At 36.3% G+C, this 25202-nt stretch overlaps 1 protein-coding gene across 3 annotated transcripts in view; it reads left to right on the top strand.

Moving 5' to 3' along the window:
- The window catches only part of Nell1 (neural EGFL like 1), an 802510-nt gene that overhangs the window by 773444 nt on the left and 3864 nt on the right, over positions 1–25202 (top strand). For all 3 annotated transcript variants that reach the window (XM_078046343.1, XM_005335960.5, XM_005335959.5), the window contains 2 exons: positions 14852–15045; positions 24162–24338. In XM_078046343.1, coding sequence (XP_077902469.1) covers positions 14852–15045; positions 24162–24338 — 371 coding nt within the window. The remainder of the gene's footprint in view (positions 1–14851; positions 15046–24161; positions 24339–25202) is intronic.

Genomic DNA, 25202 nt, shown 5'->3' with positions numbered 1-25202 from the left:
TTCTCTCCTTTCCAGTATAGTAAACTGAGACTTGATAATGTTCTGTCTCAGATTACAACCTGTCAGAAGCAGCCCCTAGGATCCAGATGCAAATTTAGATATAAACGGAATGTGTGATGCGATATTTCAGAGGCTCCAGTTGACAATTTTGCATTGTGTTATAGGCCCAGTGGGAATTCAGAGACAAAGAAGAACTGGAGGGGGAGCTTTGAGGAAGGCTTTATTGGAGAAGGGGAACCTGCACTGACCATGTAGGAGAATAAGAGTTGGGTAATACACAGGAACAAGACTGATATTTTTCCCAAAAAATGTGCTTTGCTATGTGGATATGCTTTTCTTTAGATCTTGTTTCTCACGATGAATGAGGAATTTTTAGAAAACAAGCAACAATAGACACACTTTTTTATTTTTATTTTTATTTTGCCATAGGATCTTGAAGTTTATATCGTGCAACTCTTATTTATAAGCCTTTAAAGTTAGACTCATTGTGACTTTTTATTGTATTTTTTATTGTTGCATATTAATTATACAGGATAGTGAATTTCATTGTGGCATATTTGTGCATGCATATAACATAATTTGGTCAATGTTACTCCCCAGTATCTCTCTTTACACCCTCCCTTCCTCTTCTCCTCCCTCAATTCTAATTGTCTGTCTTCTATTTTCATTAGATCTCAATCTCTCTCTCTCTCTCTCTCTCTCTCTCTCTCTCTCTCTCTCTCTCTCTCTCTCTCTTTCTCTCTCTTTTTCTCATTTCCTCCCTCTACCTCTACCATGAGGGAAAACACACAACACTTATCTTCCTGAGTCAGGGTTGTTTCCCTTAACACTGTGCCCTCCAACTCCATCTATTTTTCTGAAAATGGCATAATTTCATTATTCTTTATGCCTGAATAAAATTCCATTATATACATATACCAAACTTTCTTTATCCATCTCCATTGACATACACCTCATACACCTAGGTTAATTCCATAATGTCACTTGTGTGAATTGTGCATACATAAACATGAGAATGAATGACTCTCTAAAGTTTGCTGACTTTATTTCTTTGGGATTAATACCTAGGAGTGGTACGGCTAGATAAGATGTTGTTCCATTAGTTTTTTGAGGAACATCCATGCTAATTTTTAGAGTGGCTCTGTTCATCTATATTCCCACAAACAGTGTGTAAGAGTTTCTTTCCCTCCTCATCCTGGCAAGCATGTATTGTTATTTATATTCTTGATGATTGCCATTCTGACTGGAGTAGGATGGAATCTCATTGTAAATTTAATTTTCATTTCTCTGACAGCTAAATATGTTGAACATTTTTTTCCATTTAATTGTTGGCCATTTGTACTTTTTTCTTCTGAGAAGTGCCCATTTAATTCATTTGCCAATTTGTTGAAGTGTGTGTGTGTGTGTGTGTGTGTGTGTGTGAGAGTGTGTGTGTGTGTGTGTGTTGAGTACTTTATGTATTCTGGATATTAATCCTCTATTGAAAAAAAAATAGCTGGCAAAGATTTTCTTTCCTCCTGTCATCTTATTCTTTATGCGGTTAATTATTTCCTTTGTTCTCCAGAAGCTTTTTCATTTAATGCCACACTTTTAAATGGCTCCCTTTTCCTTCTTCTGTCTACAGTGTGACAATGGAATAAGTGGGCATTTCTAAGAAATATGGCTTCTTAAAATCATCTTATTTCCTGTGAATACAGTGCTCCATGTAGCTTAGGGCCTTGGTTCTAGGACTGTGAGGCTTAAATAAGCACTACCTAATTTTCACCAGAGAACTTGCTAGAAAGACATATTTTCTATTTCACTGCAGACCTACTGAATCTTCAACTGGGGGCAGGGGCAGGACCCAGTGATTAGTGTTTTAATGAGCCCCTTTTGGTTAATTCTGATGTTTATGCAGGTCTGAAAACAACTGCCTCAGAGGTTTTATTGAAATCCTTGGAAGTACCTATGAATGCTCTGAAACCAGTGTGTTTGTGTGCCTCCATCCTTTGGGGGAAGTGGAATGCTATCTTTTCCTGGGATCTTAGAATGATACTGACCCTCAACAACATAAGAACCACTATTAAAATAACAAGATCCAGCCTGGATCTTCCCAATCGCCATTGTGATTTAACTTCTCAGCACTTTCTGCCTGGGGACTTTGAATTCAGTCTCCAGTGTATTCACTGGCCTTCTTCTCTCAATTTCTGAGTTGTTCCTTGGTATTGAAATCCATGTAGTTGTCAGCTTCCTGCCTCTTGAGGCTCAGTTTGAGCAATTGTTTCATTATAGAAATTTCTGGCTTGGATGTATTAGAGACAAAGATCCTGTCTAAGCTGCTATTCAGAGATCAGCATCTATAACTTCTTCGAGATGAATATTGAATTGTTTGTTTTAGTCTGAGGTTACTCATGCTGCTGTGAGATATTTACCTGTGGGTTTATGAGCAGAGAATTTTAAACTGTAGTACTCAAATCAAATAAACTGCTGCTGGCATAAATCACCAATCACTTTACTCAACGTGCATTTATTGAGTGAGCCTGGTCTGTGCAGATACCCATGCTAAGTCTTAGGCATATGGAGAGGAAGAAGACAGAGTCTTTGCAGACTGGAAGAAGGAGAAAGTAGGTGGGCAGAGGTTGGGGAGATTATGTCATGGTTCAGCTAGACACATAATAGATAAAATAGGAGGCTCTGAGGAAATGTGGCTAGCTCTTGGCTTTGGGGCATTTGGGGGTGGTAATGTATATAGGAATCTTTTACAGACAATGTGTTTTCACTGGAACAATAAAAAGAATGAGAAGGAATGTTTCCAGGCAAAATACATATTAAGAGAAATATTGCCGAGAGTGACTGCAATCTGACTGGAGATGAAGTCACAAAAGGGATCTAATTGTGTTCAAACACAGTTGTAGTGATCTGTCTGATAAGATGTCCAATGTAGAAAAAGGATCTGGTGTACAGATTTGTTAAAGGTGGGGAATGATGGGTTCAGAGATAGAAATGGAGGCCAGATTATGAAGGCTATTGTGTTCCAAGCTGAGTTTTTATTGCTATTTTATATGTATTTCTCAGTGTTGTAAAAATATTTGTGTGAAAATTTTATAGAAAACGCTGTTTTAATATAAAACATAGCTCTAACAATATAGAAGTACTTCCCACAAAATTTCAGAGTGTTTCAGTGTGGCTTTCTGCACCTGGGCCATTTCACTGCTACTTTTCCTTTTGCTTACAATGTCTTTCTTATGAAAAAAATAAAGCCCTCAGATGCAGTCACCTATTGAACATGGTCATTATACTACTAAGTGTTAGATTTTGTACTAGGATTACAACAACCACCATTTAAGTTTAGTATGAGTTCCCACTTTATAGGTAAATGGTATAACAGAGTGGTCTGAATTTTCTCATTGCCACATAATAATAATTTCCCAGCTGAGAACTTAGGAAAATGACTTACTAAATCAATTTGCCTAGGGATATACATGAGTAAGGTATGTATTCAAATATAAGTTTCTACCAATTCCTCGATCTATAATCTTAGAAAATCTGAACTGGTTCATTTTTCTGCTAAAACGTAATGTGAAGATAAGAGTGATATGATCAGAATATCAATCTAGCTGCTCTTTGAAGAAGAGACCTAGGCAGAGAAAACAGTAAGATGTTATTTTAATGGTCCTGCTAGGACAAATGTTCAAGAATGAGTTAAATATCTTTATGGGATAAATGGTGAGGATTTTATCTGCTGAATTAATTGCAATGTTTTTAGGATAGGAACCTTGACTTCATCATTTAATTACTGCCTTTTATATATATATATATATATATTAATTACCAGTCAATATTTAGAGAATCGATGTGTTGGGTGAAGTGTTGGAGATTTACTTTTTGTTCTTTGCATAATGTTCTTGTATTTGCTTTCTACAGAAGTAGGAACTACACATTGTGCCATGAGATGGGATAAGCCTGACTTGAATCTGGCACATTGACCTTTGTGTTCAGTATCAGGAACTTACTAGTTACATGGGCCTCAGCTGCAGGTGAGGCAATACAGGGTCTCTCCTTGTATTACCTATTCTTATACCTGTTTTACTGGAGTCCAAGTAGAGCTGAAAATCTTGTGCTACATCCAAGAGTATATAAATCTAGGAGAGAAATCTTCCTAATAGTTTGAGGGAAAAATTATTTCTATGAATACAATCCAACTTAAATATTGACTACAAGGCACACCTATTTTTAAAAAAGAAAACTTAAAATTCAATTAAATTTTATACTCATGATATTCCCCTTATGTATGTCTAGGATTCCTAGAAGTGAGAATTGCCTCTTTTCTACCATGGAGATTACCTTGGTAGAAATGTTTGAGAAGCAATGATTATTTAATTGACCCTCAGTTTAGTTGTGTGTTAAGTGAAGATGATGGTGATGTTGACATCCTAAGTTTTTTGGAAGGAAAAACTAGGATGACTTTTAAAGTATTTTGAAAATTCTATTTAGTATGTATGGGTTTAGTAAATTATTGTTATACATAATAAAAAGAGAAATCTCTACTTCATAAAGATGTGTTAATTTTTAACTCAATAAAAGTACCTGGTATAGGCAGGATATCAAACTACCTGCAAATCCTGCCCTCCCCCCGCCCCCATGATACAACCTTGCATTGTAAGAATAGGAATTTTGTCAGTTTTATTTGTTATCATATCTCTGGTGCCTACAAGCAGTGTTTGGCATATCATATATGCTCAATAAATATTGACTGACAAATGAATTAACTCAGAAACTCTCAGAGTATTTGGTTTTGTTACTAATGGAGACACTATCCTCTGTCCACAACTTACCCTGATGAGCTGGGCTGGACCTTATGTGAAAGGCAAGATTCCTTTTGTTTATATGCTAGCAGCCTGAGTGGAATTAAAGATGCTGGCAGTAGTAAAGATAAACAAAGTGATATTGAAGATAAACAAAGCTGGATACTAGTTAAAGTGGTACGAGCGTATTTTAATTAGTAATAAACGACTGCAATCGTGAAGAGGGCACTGGGTAAACTTCAGAGTATGCAGAAGGTGACTGTTGATTTAAAGAGAGAATAAGAGAGTAGGAAGGAGTCAGGGAAGTAGAATTTGCAAAAAAAAAAAAAAAAACTGGAAGAAGGAGGGCATTAAATCCTATTTGGGTTTGTTAATTGGCATCTACAGAAGCTGGACTCCTACTTCCTCAAAGACAATGAGATACAAGATGTTGGCTAGAACAAACAATAAATTCTGATGGTCTTGAGTTTTCGCAGGCAGGTATTTAAGGAATTTGGAGTTGTCATCCTAGGGATGTGGCCTTGAGCTGTTAGAATTAGTCTAATATTTGTTCAAGTCTTTCTTTTTTTTTTAAATGGGGTTTTGTTGGGTCGGGTAGACAGAATCATTTATTTAAGTCTGCTTAGAGGGAGTCTGAAACATTATTTGGTCATGGATGGAATCTTTGTCTGTGGCTTTGTTTACTTTTCCTTTGAAACAAACTTGGTTTGGGCCCATATGTTTTTACCTTTCCTTACGGTCACAAACACAGAAAAAGATGTTCAAAATAAAGAGAACTTGTCTCCCACAAGTCTAGAGCAGAGTGGGCTCAAGTGTCCTATTCTGGGCACCTTTTTTTCCTTTTCCCCTGCAGAATCTTTCTAGATCTTCCCAGAAGTAGATATCTTCAAGACCCCTTTCAAAATATTAGGCAGCCCAAGCTGTTTTGACTAAATTGGTTGATTAGAGTTCTACAGGAAAAGAGATATAAATAGAGGTAACAGATCTAAGAAATGAAATATTCTCTAAGGAAAGACAATAGGAGATAGCTTCTTAGTCTTCTCAGCAGACAGTGCCCCTCTTGGCATGGCTGTCTGAATTATTGTCCTTGATCAATGCCCTAAATGTTCCACTAGGGTAAAGTTTAGGGGAGAGTCCTGACTAACTCCAAGAAGCTAGGGATCACAATAAGCAGAGTGGTAAAAGGAGACCGCTAGGCATGGAAGTGGTGAATTTCAGCTGCTGTCATCTAAATCTGTTATTTAGATTGAGACCTGGTGTTAGAATTGCACCACTGACAATGTTTTCTGCCCTTTGCCTTCTGTGTATATTGCAGGACTTTTCTTGTAGTAAATAAAATTACTTAGTAGCCTCTTTGAGACCTTTCAATGGCACATAAGGGAGAAGAAATAATTTCTCCTCTGACAACTTGCTTGAAAGAATGATTTGTCAAAGTAAGGAAGCTGGCTTTGGATTTCACCCTGGCTGGGTTCCCCCATGCATATCTGTTACCAAAGATTACCTTGTCAAAGCTTCAAGTGGACAGGAAAACAATGCTTCTCCTTTTTTATTTAGCACTTGATTGCAAATACTCAGTAAGGGACATCAGAGATAGTTCAATAAATATTGAATATCCAAGAAAACTGTTTAATTCTAACAAATTTTCATTTTTATTATTTTTTTTGTCCAAAGCTTTTGTCCAAGTGAAGCTTTTCTAGAAGCTTTACTTCTATCTTGTTCTTCATCTATCACTCTACTCATGTTCTAACCCTGAATTACAAGCTGAGCCCTACAGAGGTGAAAAGTAATCATACGAAGTTGGAAAAGGACAAGATCTTAGGAAATCTTCAATGCAACTCCTATATTTGCCAGAAAGAAAACAGGCCACCAAAGAAAGGCAAGGGCTCCTTTCTATCATAACTCAGAAAAATTCAAATTTATCAAAAGTTTATGCATTTCTTAGTAGGTGAAAGACACTAGAAAAGCTACTATGACAGACACAAGGAGAAATAAGACCAGAATTTTACAAATCTGAAAAGATAAAGAAGATAGAAAAGAATATTCAGAGCTAAGTGTACACAGTGACATAAAGGAGATATAAGCAATGTAAAGTCAAGGTGCAGAAAGGAGTAATTCTTTCCAGCAAAGAATGAAATTTTGTTAAAGAGACTAAACAAAATAGCGATTGTAACAGTAGAACACGCATGGCCAGGTATTAGGCATTCAGTAGACTGTAGCTATAATACATCTCACCTTTCTACTCATAAGCAGATATATAAAACATAAATCTAAGGTGGTTGTCATCAATACTTGAAGCTTCTGTGCACAGTAAAATTCTCTTTAGGTAGCAAGTATTTCAATATTTATAGATTTTCTATTTATCCTCTCCACTGGTCAGAATTGTATTGATTTTAAGCAGATTTAATCACTAGGTACAGAAGTATGATTTTTTACAGCAGAAAGTAAACCAAGGTGTTTAATTTAGAAGGCTGCTTCACCCTCATTCTGCTCTTGTTTTCCTACCTGGAAGGAACTGTCTTCTCCTTCAGCAGTAAAAAAGACGCAAATTTGTGTGTCCTGTAAATAAAATGTAGTCAGTGACCAAGGCAAGTTTATGGAGTGTTAGAAAATTAAGTCCTTTCAACATCATTCTTTTAACCTGATGTTATAGCCTGGATATGAGGTACTCCCCCCACCCCCCAAAAAATAATCTCATGAGTTAGACAATGCACAAATATTCAGAGGTGAAATGATTAGATTATGATTAACTTCACCAGTGGATTAATTCATTGAATGGAATAATAATTTTAATGGAGTACTGAGTGGTAACTGTAGGTAGATGCAGCATGGGTACAGAAAATAGGAGCCTGCCATTGGGGATTATATCTTGTCTCTGATCCCTTGCTCCTACATGTCATGAGCTCACCTTTCCACCATAATGTTCTACCTCATCTTAGACCCCAAAGCTGGCCAACCATGAACAGCAATTGTGAACCCAAGATAACCTTTTTCTCTTCTAAATTGTTCTCATTATGTATTTTGGTCACAGCAACAAAAAGCTGACTGATATACTTTAATATCTGATTTATAGATTAAATCTCAGAGAATTTTGAGTATTAATATTTCTAGATTTTGCTGGCCAATGTGCTGATCAAAACCATGTGAATTTGTGTGAGAATTCATAATCTGTGTGGAAATTCTTGGCAAACAGATGGTGGTATGGGCTGGCTGCATAATGAGAAATCAGAATTAGGGTTCAGATTTGAGTTATCCTCGAGATGAGAGAGTGGAGTTCATGGGAAAAAACATATAGAAAAATGAGAGTGGAAGGAAAAATAGAAACAATAGGAAAAGCAATAATAATGGCAGTTAAAGCTAATCTTTTTTTTTGAAGAATTATTGTATAATACCTTTTTATTGTATCTGTTCAAATTACCAAATTAAAAAGAATGTCTGTGTGTGTGTGTGTGTGTGTGTGTGTGTGTGTGTGTACGTACCTACAAGTTTATTTAATTTTGGTCATGCTAGGGATTGAAGCTATGGCCTTTTGCACACAAGGCAAGCAATTTCCTATTAAGCTTCAACCCCTGCCCATGGAGTATATTTTTATCAACATTTTTCAAATGATGAAACTAAAGGTCAGAGATATTAGGCAGATTTTCCAAAGATATAAAGCTAATACATTTCAGATTTTGGACCAAAACATAGTTGATTTACATGTCCCTGTGTGCCTGGAACTTTCTTGACTTTATTATTGAAAGTCACCTATCAGAAACCACCTCAGTCACAGACTGGGGCTGTATGCCACATTAACCAGTGTCAACAGCTGCTGGATTCCAAAGCTTCAGCTTTTACTTGATGTGCAATACTGCTCAACTGAGGAGAAAAAGGATTAAAGATGGAAACTTAGAAAATATTAATAGTTTAAAAATGGGAGATCATAAATTCCATACTTATAGGAATATGTTGTTTTTTTTCTCCATTTTATCTCCAGTCCTTAGTAGCATGTCTGATACAAAATATATGATCAATAAATATATGGAGATTTGGTAAAATTATTGATGACCACTAGTGACTAGGTGAATCAATAGGTAAGAGGGTGAAAAGGAAATAGTATATCCCAGAACAGGGGAGGAGAGAGCTCTTAGATTGAGATAATCAGTAACAAGGTTCGTTTTGTTATTTTTTAGGCAAGGGTGATAGTTGCGTGAACTCTCGGTCATGAGAAACTTTAGAATGTAGGCTTTAAGGACAGTGTCACATGGGAGCTTGCACATATTCAGGAGGAGTAGAGATGAATAAATGAACTCAGCTGCTAGTTGTAGATACCAGAACATAAGATCTGGAGCCAGACCAGATGCAGAACCAGTGAGTCCAAAGAGTATCTTTCCTCCTTTATTTAAAAAGAGATCTGCTCAGTTAAAGGAAAGGGGGAGATTCACTGCAAAACATCAAAACTGTATACTGAACAATAAGAGGAATGTCATGGTAAAGGGTGTCATTCTGACTCAAGAATGTTTGGGAGCTGGATTTGAAACTAAAGATTTAATTCTGGAGGCACATTGGAAACTCTTCCTATGTGATATATAACAGCATTTCAAAAAGATGAAGCTATACCTCACTTTTCTTTCATTCTTTGCTTTTTGAAACTGAAACATATTCTATTAAAGTGAGATGATCTGAGCCCCTCAACATGCTGGTGGAACTCTTCTGATATGTCCTAAGTGTGTCAACCTTATTTACAATAGTCTGTGCTCTCAGAGAAATATCCTAAGTGTGGTACGACCAACACAGCAGAGCCAGGCTATGAATTCCTATTTTAGTCCTAAAAATTACTGTGCAGCTTAATATTTCTTAAGCCTTTTATTTTGCAAATAACATTACACTTAAGGTTTCTCTACTTGTTTATTTCACTTACTTTGTTGATGTGCAGTGTATATACCTTTTCACATGTTTTTTTTTTCTCTGCCATTTGAAAAACAGCAACACTGCTTTAGCTTATTGGAAAGGCATCTGTGCTCCATGTTGTCTATCACTAATAAACCCCCAAGCTCTGTTCTCATTTCTGAGCCACTAATGTCTACTAATGATTTCAAGTCAGAATGCACACACAGCTGGATATTCAAACCCCAGGTTAAATTTTGTTTTCTGACATATCACCTGTTTTGAGTTTGAAAATAAGACTGTGCTGTGAAAGATATTCAAGAAAGAGGAATATGCAGTAATGAAAAAGTTCACTTCTTTGACCTAACTGCTACCAGACCCTTGGGGGAAAAATGTTTCCCTTTATCTCTGAAATCAACCTGTAGAAGTTTCAGTTCCTGAGGCAGGTATAACTACAGTTGCTATGTATGCTATTAAAACTTCTGCAAAGCCATTTTTCTTGAAGGGTAAGAAAATTGTTTGGGGCTAAGTTGGGACTAGTTTGATTGCCTCTGATATAAACATCTCTGAATTATATTTTCTTACATGCACAAGTAACCTAAGAACCTCAAATCAACGAAGAAAGCAGATTGACTAGGCACAATAGACTTTTTTTTTTTCAAAAGCAAAATTGAGTACAATAATAACAGCTTTCAGAAACTGTGAAAATGTCAATGCAAGGAAATTAGTTCTAACGCAAGCCAAGCTATGGAATCTTATTGAAAAAAAGTCTCATTTGAACATGGGACATTTAAGTACTGAATGTATAAGGATAAACACAGGAACTCACAGGAAGCCATTATTTACAATAAGAAAAAAAAAGCACATTGTAACGATTATAGATTTGAGTGCAAAATATTTTGCCTGATTTTTGTTTCATTGCCTCTTTGTCATTGGGAGGCCTGTCTGATGATTTGGGTAAGTCTTATGGGTGAATATCTTTGTGTTTGCTCAGCAGAGAACAACAGTTGCAATATGTAAATAGGGCGCCTCTTCCTTTTGGATGCCTTGGGATATGTATAATAGATTAAGTTGGCTTTGTGCAGAGCAAACAGGTCTGTATTACCAAGAATATGAATAATGTCAGCTTCCATAATTGCTAACATCTGGCTTTCCATAAATCTGTTAAATTGCATGGAAGCAGAATTAGATTTCTGTGTCATAAGTAAAGCAATTACATGGAACTCCGTAGGCAATATGGTCCTATATTCAACTGTGAAACTCTTTCATTCTGGAGAGGTGAAAGCAAATCCTGCTTTTGCACCCTATGTTTATTATGCATGCTAGGTACATTTGTCTTTATGCTCATTTTTTTTTAAATTTACAAGAGAAATACACTGCCAATATGTTTGCAACTTTGTAAATGCAAAATAACCAAATATTTGAAAAGCATATTATACTTTGCATTAATTGCTAACTTGGAGATTATTTCAGAGGAGATCATACAGTTTAGATCCTTTTGTAGGCACTGGTAGTGGATTGGCTGAAATTGGATGTCCAGAATATTTTTGGAGTGATTTGTTAATGGGTTTTCATCTGCTCATATTCTCAAACATTTGACAGGAAAATGGAGTGCTTTTTTTCTGGGGATGAGAGTTGTCTTCCTATCTCAGTGTGTTACTATTTTGCTGTATTATTTTACTTTAAACTAGACCCAAAGAGCTTTCACAGATGAGAACTTAATAACAAAATGATTTCTCTAAAGAGTAGGCTTTGCTTATGCCTTGTGCTCATTGAATATTCTAAAGACCAAATTTCAGTACAGTGGGCTTTATAATAGTACTAATTTGTGAATTTCCTGGATTTGGTTAATTCAGTTAAATGAATATACTGACCATCCACAGTATTTTATGTTGTTGTTGTTGTTGTTGTTGTTTTGTTATTATTGTAGCACTGGGAAGAGAAAGAGAAATGAAATGTAGTCCTTGCCCTCAATGTTCTCACTGTCTATGGAGATGGACATATTAAATATGTAACTCTTTAGAGTTGACCCTTACTATGGAATTGTGTATAAAGTACATAGAAATTAAAGTCTATATTGGCTGTCTAGCAGAATGAGGGATGATGATGGTTAATCTGTAAATCTGGCTTTTGAAGACTGTGTAGAATTGAAGCTAACAGAGTAAAGAAAGTACTTCTCAATTAACTTATTAATACCTCACCTCATTCCATAGAGATTATTAAAAGTACAGAAAATATATGTTCCAAGACACAAACACAGAAATGGCATGGTCTGTTTGTGATCTTCCATTGATATATATATATATACACACACATATATACATAAACACAGATGTGCAAAAATTACATATGTTTATGGTATACAACATGATATTTTGAAATAAATATTTATTGTGAAATAGCAAGTTTAAGTTAATTTATGCAATTCTTCACATACTTCCTTTTCATTGTGGGAACACAAATTGTACTCTCAGTAATTTTCAAGAATACATTACATTGTTAACTGTTAACTGCGGTCACCATGTTGCACAATAGATATTGAACTTATTTCGCCTAACTGAAAATTTGTATTTATTGCTTTTGAATAAAAGAAGGAAGGAAAAAAGATAACAATTGAAGTTTTCAGAGTTTACATGAAATGCTGATAGCTTGAATTGTCTATTATAAGCACTTTCACTAGAGAAATACTGAAAGGTGGTGAGCAGAGGAGTGACACAGACAGCCTGCTTTTTAACTGCCACTATCCTATGGAAGATATTGAGATCAATGGCTCTCACCTGCCTGAACAGAGCCCAGATATCTGGATCCTACTTCATATCAATTAAATCAGTTCCTAGGGGTGGTAAGTTAGAGCATTGGTACTTATACAAGTCTACAAATATTTCCACTGTGCCTACAATAAAAAAATCAGTATATTAGAATGACAACTGGCTGGAGGGTGAATTGAAGGCTAATGCTAAGTCTCTCAGTAATGAATATGAGGATTGTAACCAACAGCTTGAAGAAACCTGAATTTTATTATTTTATTTCCTACGTAATGTCACATCTATCTCTCTCTCTCTATCCATCCATCCATCCTTCTGTCTATCTATAGATGTTCCTAGATAATACAAACTAGGTTATAAATATAATCATAGAAATATAAGGCTGCATATTTGTAATTAAGTTTCTTTCAGCAAAATTTAGGAGTAAGAATAATGGAAATGTGTGCATTTAGTGTTGTTCCAAAATAGTATGTGCCTGAATGCTAAGCCATATTCTACCAACTGTTATTGCAATTGGAGTTCAAAAGAGGTTAGTGATTATTGCAAATTAGCATCATATTAGCAGATGATTATCTGAGAAGGTGGAGCTTGAACTTGGTCTTTAATGTTTACCTTTATTAAGTCAAGAAATCATGTAATTGACCTTATTATATTATCCATATTGTAATTTTCAGGAGACTGTGGATTGGGTAATATTATACATGTAGACGATAAAGGAGATTAAATAGGCTAAATGATGTGTCCTAGGGCTTAGTCTTGTGATGTGTAAGGTGAGTTGGACATGGTAAACACTGAATTAAAAGGAAGTGTTTGGTTTCAAACATGAGTCCCCTGATTTCTTCATTCAATGCTAATTTCAGTTGGAAGAATTAGAATTGGAGAAGAATAATGAGGAGATGAGTGAGACAACTAGAAAGGAGCATCGTATGTTAAGTGCATTCAAAATGGAATGGACATGACCAGTGACCCTGAGTGGGGAAAAGGAGAGGGATGTCTGACTGTGATTGATTTAGAATCCAGGCATCATAATTTGGGACCATTACCATAGTCTTCAAAGATAGAATCACTGTTCATTAACTAGGCCCAGGATACAATCCCTGTTCTAATGTGTGCTAACTGTATGACCAGTTAACCTCTCTGTACCTCAGTTTGCCCTTGTGAAATGAGAATAACTATTTGTCTTATGATCTTATAGTATAACTCATGAAAAATAACTTTGAAAAGCTGTGGGACTATATATGCACATATAGTTTTATGTTATATGTGTGTATGTATAGACATATATGTATTGTAATTCTGGCAAAATTGATATTATGCCAGAAACGGCTCTGTGAACTTTTGTGGAACATACCACTACCGATTTTTTTTTTAGGTTCTGTTCCATTATCCTTAACCACATGCTTATAACTTTACACATAATTGAAGATAAACTTTAGGATGTAGAATAAGTTATTATTGTAATATTCTGCCAGTCTACAGGTATCAAGTCCAGCAATTAGTATTTTATCAATAGTCACCTATGAGTACTTCTGTAACTTCAACGAGTAGAAGTTACTGGGTAATCTATTTTATCTCAAATGAAGGTAGACATTTCTTTTTTTTTTCTTAAGTCTTCAAAGGTGGAATCTTCTGCCTTGTGAGGTAATGTATTGACTGCTTGGAAGCAGTACAAGCTAGGGCTGGACAGGTATGTATGTGGCTGAGATGATGTTAGGGTCACTCAAGCTTTAACGGTCAGAATGGACTGACTGGATTTATGTTTTCCTTCAACCTTTGGCTTTCAGTTAAAACAGCACTATATATATATATGTCTTTTATCAGCATCCACACCATGCCCTACTGTAGCTATGATATTTTTTTAAGGGGAGCACAAGTACAGCTGGCCATTAGAATGAAAGCATTTGATCAGATAAGATACCTGCTAAGAATTATTCCCACTTCTTTCAGCCTTGACTTCAGGATCTTGGGGCAATCTAATTGGGACAGGTTGCCCTAATTGCTCACTTGTTCCTACTCAGTGGCTTATCTATGCACACATTTTCTAAAAGACTTAGGTCTCCATGGGGTGTATCTACAGCTAATGAATTAACAGTGTTTATGGCCACTGGATAGATGAGTTCTTGAACATATCCTAAAGGCAGTTCATAGCTGCTACTGGATATACTGGTAATTGGAATCAAGCGCCAATTTGGGTCTCAGACTAGCCACTTCCTAACTGTATGACAGCAGATGCGTAATTTAACTCTAAGAACCTCAGCTCTATTATTTGCAGAATAGGGACAAGAACAGATCCTTCCACAGGGAGCTGCTTTGCAGAGTAAATGAGATAATACATGTTACCGATCTAGCACAGGTAAATGCTCAATAATTGTAGTTGATGTTTTTGCATATTGTTGTTATTTTCTGAGATTCTCAAGTTTCATGATTTATTTTTTGCAGACATTGATGAATGTGCCTTAAGAACTCACACCTGTTGGAATGATTCTGCCTGCATTAACTTGGCGGGGGGCTTTGACTGCCTCTGTCCCTCTGGACCCTCCTGCTCTGGTGACTGCCCCCATGAGGGAGGGCTGAAGCACAATGGACAGGTGTGGACCCTGAAAGAAGACAGGTGTTCTGTCTGTTCCTGCAAGGTGAGGCTGATGTGCTGTAGCAGAATTGTCATTGTTCTCTACCTTCCCCTTCACCTCTGCCTCCTCACAGCTCTCCCACTGGCTGTTGACCTGTGGCTCTCCTGTGGCTCCTGAAAAGGCTTCTCCTGTTCTAATCCACAATACAACTAATGAGGATGCTGAAGGGCAGGCAAATCTCCTGTGAATTGATTGGTCTCTTGGTGAAAAGTGAGGTGTAGAGTTGACAAGAGACTGCACAAAGGGGTAGCAGGGGGCAGGGAAGTCAATGTTGATCCTCCACTGAGAGCCTGCAGGTCCTTTAAGGTTGTTGGGTGAGAGGTTCAATGAGCACTCCACCTACACTTACAGAAACTTGCTGATTAAAACAACTCTTTGTCTGCAACCATCTCCTGTATGAACCTGCTCATTTTTGTGGTAACATCAGTCAAAATTCAAGGCTCACAGACTTGCCGCCTCGTGGTCAGAGACAGGTGGACTTCCATTCCAAACACATTATAGTGATAGTGCGTGGCCCCTTAGTAATTGATGTCTTCTTTATAATTTTCAGTGCTGGACTATTTATTACAGTAAGTTGTTTGGAAGGGAGTTTTAATGCTTATGAAAATAAAATTCTGTCATCATGTGGTTTTTACTTTATGCTTTGCAAAATGGGCCTATTAAAGTGTTTGATTTTCTTGTGCTTTACTTCTTCTTTGTGAATCGCACATATTTATTTTCCTTTGTTATTGTACTACTGTAGTTCTTGCTTGTATTTCTGTGCCTATTCGGATGAGACTAATTAATCTTGGGCTTTATGGGCATGGTAACCAAGAGAAATTACTTGCTTAGTTGCCTCTTTAAAAGTTAGGTCTACTGATAAATTCTTACTCTACTCCCTAGACACAGAGCTAGAATGAGCCTTAAGAATCTATCCTTCTACATTTAAGTCTGTCACACCTCAACATACCTGAGGTAGCCTATGTAGTAGAGCTGTATTATCAGGTCTATACCCTATAACATTTGTTCCCCCCTCTTAAAATTACACTTCATTCCACACACAAAAATTTTTTCCCAGGATTTATTGAGCACATGCTATACTTCAAGAATCCTATAGTTATAAAAATAGCATCCTGTTTTAGTCTTTTAGCACAACTTTGAAAGATGAAGAAACAGTCTCTAGGGAGTCAAGTAATTGTCGTAAATATGGAATATTTATATAAGCACCTGCGTTCCTCTGGCATACCCCAACATTGATAGTTTCTTCCATATTGTCAGATGTCGGTAACATTCTATAATGATACTCACTACTATCTTTTAAATTAAATAGGCAATCTGTCAATCCAATCTATTTGAACTAAAATTGTCAATTCAGTATTATCTTAGCAACTGTTGGGACATTCTTTCAAAAATGTTTTAGTTATTTAGTATAATATTTAGTAATGCAGTGCTGACTCAAAGGACAAAGGATTTCAAGAGGAAGAAAAGCACTTTATGGATTAATATAGTGGTGAAGGCTAAATGGAAGAAGTTAGCAATAGGGCCCCTGTTCAGCCAGCAAAATGGGGATGAATTTAGTTTTTGAGAAAGAATTGTGTTTCCAAAGTTTTTGAGGATGGTTACAACCTGAACTGAAGTCCTTTTAAGATTTTCTAGGTCATCAGATCCTGAAATAGGCAAGGGACTTTAGTTGTATATTGACTACTGTGAGAGAGACCAAACTTCTCTTTTAAGTTTTTGTTTCATTTCAGTCCATGATAAAGCAAGGAACCTACCAATCATTAAACATTTCCCAGGGCTTCATTAATTAACTGTGTTAATAATCCAAGCAGTCTGATTTATTTCATTTCGACTCCTAAAGTATCTCCAAAGTCTTATGAGAATTAGACTGAAATTACCACAGGAGATGAGCAATTCTTATAATCTTATTTTGTTAATAAGATGCACCTCTATTACCACCACCATCTCCCTCTTATCTGAATAAAGTATTAGGAAGATTTCCTTCCATAAATCTTTCTGTTGCTGTTGTTTCATTTTCTAATTGAATTCATTACCCATTTATAGAGAGCATCATTTTAGGAGCTGATAAAGCACCTCAAATCAATTCTAGAAGTCATCCTTATCAAATGAACTATTGGTGACCCTGCTTTTTGTTTTTAACATTTGCAGTCCAAACTGTCCCATTTCAATTTTACAAGAAATATCTCCAGTACTTTAAGTATCCAAATGGACAATTATCCTGGTATCATTTTGGAAGCTGTGAAATAAAATCAAGGTTACAATATAAAGTGTTCTCTTTTCAGTCCTATCCTTGATGCTTTAAATTCAAATTAAAACAAATCATACAGCACAGAATCACATAAGCTAACAAAGGATCAAGGGTCACTATTGAAAGGAGCAGAGTCAGAGTTCTTGTAAAAGGTCATCCCAACCACCTCCACAGAGTAAATACACCAGGTTAGTTAGTACTGTTTGATACCAACTGGAAGAAAGGCCTTGAAGCGTGTCCACAGATGAATGGAGTTCAGTGATAGAGCTAGGTCAGTAAAAATGGATTTGAGCTTTTGTTTAGATTCTTTGTGTTTCCTTTAGGTCACTTAGTTCATTGGGCACCAGGAGACTGGTTAAATTACCTGGAACCCAGGTTCTTTCAGCATTATCTAGATCCCAGAAAACCAGGTGAAAAAGTTGTCTCTGGGTTTGGTACATACATCTCAGTTATAGCCCAGCTTCTTTTTATAGGTACCCATATGTGGCCTTTCCATTAATAAATTGGTCCAGGGCCTTTGAAAATCATATTTATATTCTATTTTGGTTACATGGAAAGGTCCTAGGTTTATTAGTTCCTATGAAATGCAGCATTTTATTATAACTATTTGTGTTCTTATTGGGGATCATGGAGATGGAGAAGGAAGTGGATATATAATTAAACACCTGTCACTCTGTTAAAGTCTGAGTCATTGCTATGGGAATATAGAAAATGAAAGGTATGTTGTGAGAGAATTAAAAAGGAAATATAGGAAGGCTTCACAGAGAAGATAACCCTGAATAGGATCCTAAAGAGAAATTTAGCTCAGGAGAGAAGTGAATTCCAAACAACAAAAAAAAAAACCATAACAGCGAACATGCAGAAGCATAAGAATATATGTTATGCTAGATGTAAGAAGAAAATTATGGGATACAGGGCAAAGTATGGGAAGGGAATAGTTGATCATGAGCCTAGAGATAAAGGCTGGGGATGGAGTAGGGCATGAATATGTCATCCTGCAGGCAGCAAAGGATTATGATTGGGATGCCTTGTTATTGGTCTGATTGACAGCATGATAGATGGCCTGAGGAGTTTGAAGCTAACTAGAAAGAACCACTTAGACTGAGATAAAGGGTCAAGAAAGTGAAGGTTAAAATCTGAAAGAGGAACTGTCAGGTGAGATCACATGAGAGAAAACACAGAAGTGAAATAATGTGTTTTGATAACTGATTATGTCAGAGACTGAGCTTCTGTTATTATGGCTTCTCTATTTTGGGGGCAAAAAAAATCTTCATAGAGGTTTGAGACTTAGCTTTTTTCCTAGGTGAATAGAATCTCTGTACCACTAAGAGAAAGCCAAGGTTTGTAAGTTGGGCATTTTTACATTTGATGTTAGCTTCTATTACATCTACTTCTCCATGTACACGTTATATCCACAGCTACTACCATGGTAGGCCACTCTGTTTATTATTTCTTTCACTATTTTCAGTTAACCACAGTCAATCACAGTTCAAAAGTATCAAATTGAAAATTCTAGAAATAAAAAGTTCATAAACTTTAAATTGCCTGTTGTTCCAAGTAGAGAGCTGAATGCTTGCACTATCCTGCTCCATGTAGCCTGGGATGTGAATTATGCCATCATGCAGGGTATCTATGGTGTATATGCTACCTGCCCATTAATCTCTTGGTAGCCATCATGGTTATCAGATAGACTTTGGTGGTATTATAGTGCTTGTGTTCCAAAACATCTTGTTTTGTAGCCTAAGACTATATTACAATACCATTTTTGTTTACTTCATATAATCATTTCATCTTGTGGCATAGTATCACCTCACATCACCACAAAAAGTATAAGTACATCACAATAAGATATTGGGAGCAAGAGACACTGTATGCATATAACTTTAATTACAGTATATTTTTATGTTGTTTTGTTATTATAATCTCTTACAGTGCCTAATTTAGAAATTAAACTTTACTATAGGTATGTATGTATAGTAAGAACAATATATATGAGATTTTGAACTATCCATGGTTTCAGACATCCACTGGAAGTCTTTGAATGTATCTTCCATGGATTATAGGGAACCACTGTGGTATCATTAATAACTGGAAAATCTGGTGAAAGAAAGGGGAAATAAAACTATGAAGGCTAGATTTCATTTATTTGCTTTTATTCAGGTTTTTTAAAAGTGAATAATATTCATTCTCTAACTAAATCCTAAATACTAGAGCAGAACCAAGTCTTGAGTTTTTCTGGGAACTATAAAAATGAGTATTTAAAGGGATACCATAAATAGCAAATCATCTATCTTAATAAAATCACAAACTTCTGTGATAGCACAGAAAACAAGGGTGAAATGGAGAAAATCTTGGACATGAGGCTCTCTGAACTGATGACCGTTTCCCCTGACTTTATTTGAACTTTTTCTCAGACACTGAGGAAGGTAACCATACTAGCAACACCTAACGGACTCAAGCATCTCTTTCTAACAAGAAGAGAAGACACTGGTCTGCAAGGAGCTATCAAAAAAAATGACCCTTCCATCTTAATTGTACTCACTCATGGTATGAAGATGAGAGATGAGTCAGTCTGTGCCTGGGGCCAGGGTAAATAAATTAGGTATTAGATTCCTGCAACCTACTCATAAAGATATTTTACTTTGCTCTTTGAACTCGACCAGGAACATTATCAATATTTTGTTGTTTATAGTGCTTTTGATGGCAACACTTGGATGTTCAGGCCTTCAGATCATGTTTCTCATTTTTTCAAAAGTGAACATATTGGCAGGTTTTATTGAGCTCCCAAATCTCTAGAGGTTTAGTCAGAATACAGGATCTCCATTTCTGTTTCACCAACTTTATTCTCCTAGGGTAATGTTCCAGATCCCTCCTTTCAATTGTAAGAGGCTGAGAGTCATGACATGATAAATTCTCAGTTGATCAGGTTGGGTTGTTCCCCCGCTCTATGGTTCTGAGACTTTTCTTACTCCACAGTCACCTAAAGGGCTGTGAATCCCCAATCACTGGCGTCTCCCCCAAGAATTTAGGGTGGAGCATGATAATTTGCACTTCTAACTAGTTTCTAGGGGATACTAATGTTCCTGGTTGGAGGACTGTACTTAGAGAATTACTACCTCAAGAATCCTCCTGGTCTCATTTTAGCTGAAATCATTTCTTCCTACCCTCTATCATTCTCTAGATACAAGAATGTGTAGTGGTAGAAAAACATTGTTATAAAAGCCAAATTGGGTCTAGATTCTATTTTGTTATTAATTTCTACATGGAAAAGTCATTTCCCCCTCACTGGGCCTAGTTTCCTGCTTTATTAAAATGATCATCAAAGATGTTTTGACCCTAGGAACTAATAAGAAATACTAAAAAACAATTCGTGAGCTATGCTGTGACTTAATGGCAAAATTAACACTTGGTTTAAAAAAAAAAAAAGATTGGAAAGCACAGCCTGACTCATGTGAGGAGGGATAAAAATAGGTTTGGAGCACTACTCCTAATTTTACCTAATTTATAGTTTATACCAAGGATCAACAGACTTTTTTCTATTGAAGGACAGGAGTAAATATTTTAAGCTTTGCAGATCATAAAATCTCTGTCCCAAATACTCAGTTCTGCATTGTAATGCTAAAGTAGCCAAAGACGATATGTCAATGAATGAGGGAAGCTATGTTCCCATAAGACTATTTTCAGAAGCTGGCAACAGGCTGAATTTGGACTTTGACATCAGTTTGCAAACATTCAGTTTATATTTTTATTCAGTTTACCTAAATAATTTCATCTAAGTCCACCTCCTTGATTTAAAGTTTTCAGAACTCAATGGCAGAAAAAAAAATTACCATATTATGTTATCTGAAGTATTGCTACAACTGTGTCGAATATGCAGTTTAAAAATGTATAATTTATAATACAAAATCTATAATTTCCATGGCATAATAAAAATAAATCATTTTTAAAATTTCTACCAAATTATATGCCCGTTTTCAAAAATTCAGAAAATGTACATAAATATTATGATACCTACAGTTTACAGTTGAGCTTTTATTATAAAACTGAATGAAAAGACTTAGCTTCTGAGGCAGAAGAGAGGGGAAATAAGATCTTTGGAATTTGAATTGGGATTGATCTGTCCAACGCAGCTGGGAAAGAAGTCCAACTCTGGGAAGTGACCCAGTGGTCTGTGGCAAGAGGGCCGACTCACCATGGTAGGCTCCATTCCCTTCCCATATTTGGTTTCCTGTGGGGTTGTGCACTGTGAACTGTGCTGTCCTAATCATGTTCTCATTGAATTCATGGAGGCACCTGTGACATTTTCATTATTAAAAATGGTTTTTCTTGACAGCTGCCCCGTAATTCAAAGCCAAAGTGAACATAGCCATTGTTCAGAAACACCATAGAAGCTAAGAAGGGCCCATTTGGTATTTTCACATAATTGATGAGATAGGAAATTGCTTTATTTTGCACTTACTCTGGAGGCTATCCATTCATTTTTATTCCCTTTTATTTAATCAGCACATGGCAAGAAACCTGGCATTCTGATTGGGTCCCTTTGCCAAAAGTATAGTAAACTCTTCCAAGAGAATTTATCCTCTTATTTGATGCTGGGCTTGGACTTGGGCATGTTGGTTCCTGGGACTTAGTCCTTCTCTCCTTGGGAAGAGTCTTGTAGTGCCATAGACAATGGAGCTGACAAAATGGTTTCTTGTTGTTGCTCATTACATTTCTTAGCTTTGGTTGGATAAAATGAATTCCCAGGAAATCATTTGGGGTCATGACTTCATAAGGTAGAGGAGTGAATTAAAGTAATGTTTAGCTGTAAGCCAAAAGACTATTGTTAGAAGTTTCTTGGAATCTGGATACCTCTTTGTCCAAGCTACATGAATTCTCTGACCTCTGAGTCTCTTTTCTCTCTCAATCTGTATACATTCTTGCAAACACACAAGTATCTCTATGTGTATTATCTCTCATTTCCATAATATTTTCAGAATACTGTGACTTCTTTTCATTCTCTATAGTATAGACAATAATACAATTTGAGGGAAAGCACTTTTTTCCAACTATTAAGTCATTACATATGTAGCTAGTATCTCCTTTTCATTCTCTATAAAGAATGTAAAGCTTTCTAAAGCTTTCCACTTTAGCTGACACTACATTTATCTTAGGAAGCCCTGTCTGATGCAGCATTGTTAGTTATGAAGTAGATGAAGACCCTGAGGGCAGGTCCATCAAGTCTGCAGATGTCACTAAGCTGTGAAGGAAGGCATTCATGCTGTATGACAGAAACAGCATTTAAAAAACATTGTGGCAGGAAGAAGAGATGAGATGGATCTAACAAAGTGCAATGCAGTAGGGATAAACACCAAGTAATATATTTGCTGACTCTAAACAACCAAACTTACATGATGGGATAGGGCTTACTGAGGGGTTAATCTTAATTAAGTTTAATACAAGTCAACTCTATGACATAACCAATTAATATTGAAATCAGGCTGAAAAGAAAGAACAGCACTTAACAAAGTGACATGCATCCCAATTCACTCCATGTTATTGAAGGCTTATATTTAGTTCTCTCTCAGCTCCCTTATTTGAGAAATGAAGACAGGAATTTCTGTTCCACATATTATACACATAAAGGACATAGCTTATGTATGGCAGAAGATATGTGTTCAGTTTTATGGTAGGTGATTGATGATGGTGATGATAGAAAATACTCAAAAGTGTAGAAGGAGACAGCAATTTGGAGAGCAAACGAATTAAACATGGTGTGGACTGGTCAAGGAGTTGGAGATGTTTAAGCCAGAGATGAGACAGCTCTGTGGATATATAAGAACTATTTTGTAAGAACTGAAGAGTTTGAATATGATAGAAGGTATTGGGGGTTCTATGATTATCGAGGGTATTAATCAAGATCCATGGGAAGAGAGAGAGAGTCCAACTATCAACATTAAGATACAGAGATACACACTTGGCCTCCCACAGTGATGACTTCTGCAGGACAGGAAAGCTTCAATCATAGTCTTGATTTTTAAATATGGTTGTTATGGAGAAGGCTGGTTACACATGCTTTACGGTAACTATCAGCCCGGAGATTCTTTAGTTTTGTAAATATTTGACAAAGTAAGATATAACCATAAGGCCACAGGTCTTACTTTATAGACATGAAATGAGACATGGTATAGAATGTTCAGTCTTAATGTTTAAGTGTTGTTGATCTTTAATGCTTATAACTCTGAGTCCTCAATTGCTTCCAAATGGAAGGTGGTTTTGATTATGGTTTTCTTTTTTCCTAATAGTCTACTTAAAGGCTGCCTTACAGTAGAAAATTTGTTTTAAAACCACAGGACCTTGTGACGCTTTTTTGAGGTGCTACTCTCTGTGACCTTGGGTTAGAAATTTAGCCTTCTGGGCCTCAGTTAACTCTTCTGTACAAAGGGCACAATAAGAATTCCTAGTAGAATTGGAACAGGGATAAAATTAGATAAAATTTGAATTGTTAGGTGAGAAAAGCAGTAGCATGATTTTCCACTCAAATGAGTTCTTGACTAGGTAGGTGTTTTGAACTGCTTTGTTTAGCTGTAATTCTTATTCAGAAATATGATTTTTAAGGAAACATTGAGGAAAAAAATATTTTTCAAAGAACATATTGACTTCTTCCCTATTTGCCTTGGGTAACTCCTCAGAAAAGGAGGAAAAAACAGGATATTTGCAAGGGCATGTAAACATCCATCTGTTTTGAACAAAAGGGAGGTGGCTGGGGAGGGCAATGACTCGAAATCTTTTCTGTCAGCTCTGTAAAGCATTTAGAAGGTTAGGTTTCTATAATGTTGCTTTCCCATCATTTCCCTAATGATGAAACCTCCTTAACCTCATTTCTAAACAGGACGGGAAGATATTCTGCCGACGGACAGCTTGTGATTGCCAGAATCCAAGCGTTGACCTTTTCTGTTGCCCAGAGTGCGACACCAGAGTCACAAGTCAATGTTTAGATCAAAATGGACATAAGCTGTATCGAAGTGGAGACAATTGGACCCACAGCTGCCAGCAGTGTCGGTGTCTGGTATGTCAGCTTGCTGTAGATGGTGACATCCTGTATTTTGGAAGAGTTTATAAACTCAGGGGTTAGAGATTTGGCTGGTTCCCAACTCCTTCTGTTACCGTGGAGGGAGTTTGGGGGCTATGGCTAACCAAGGGGCATATGCTCTGCCTATAGACATTCAGATTATATGTAAAACACTGAGCAGAACGAAAACAATGTATTTATAGAACAGATTTGACCTAAGCAATGTTAGTTTACAGGTATTATTTCTTAGGAAGTCTGTATCCAGAAAAAGTCCCTGCAAGATAGATAATTTTCAAAGCATTTTCTGATACTTATGGTCTTTATAGAGCCCAATTTTTATTTCTTCTTCCATAAGCATTGGATGTTTTGACATGAGATGTAACCCAATATAGTAGAAATAACAGAGAGATTGAATGATAGAGACCTAGAATACAATTCAGATTCTCTCATGTGCTAGCTCAGTATGATTACGTTGGGCAGGTCTTATCTATTCACTCATCATTCTTTTCCTCAAATGTGCATAGTTGTATGAATAGCTGTTTCATAGGACTCTTAGGTATGTGAAGGACAAATACAGTACTTGACACATAGACAGCACTTAACATGGTTGCTACATTGTTAGTTATTTCCTACCTTCAAAAATCAGTTTCAGAGGCTGAACATCCATGTAGACAAATGGAGGTTGCCTTAGATATTAATATAAGGACATTAATAGTATAATGAAGTTTCAGAAGTCCAGAGAAAAGGCTTGATATCTGGACCTGATTCATTCTGTTTCAAAGTATACCGCAAACCATGATTTCCAAGGATAGGAAGGCTTTTAGGACATATTTTTTTCCATGAATGTGGTGTTTTATCTGT

The sequence above is a fragment of the Ictidomys tridecemlineatus genome, chromosome 4 (genome assembly GCF_052094955.1).
Source record: "Ictidomys tridecemlineatus isolate mIctTri1 chromosome 4, mIctTri1.hap1, whole genome shotgun sequence".
Taxonomy (NCBI): domain Eukaryota; kingdom Metazoa; phylum Chordata; class Mammalia; order Rodentia; family Sciuridae; genus Ictidomys; species Ictidomys tridecemlineatus.
The sequence above is the reverse complement of the archived record's forward strand: the minus strand, read 5'-3'. Positions and strand labels throughout refer to the sequence as shown.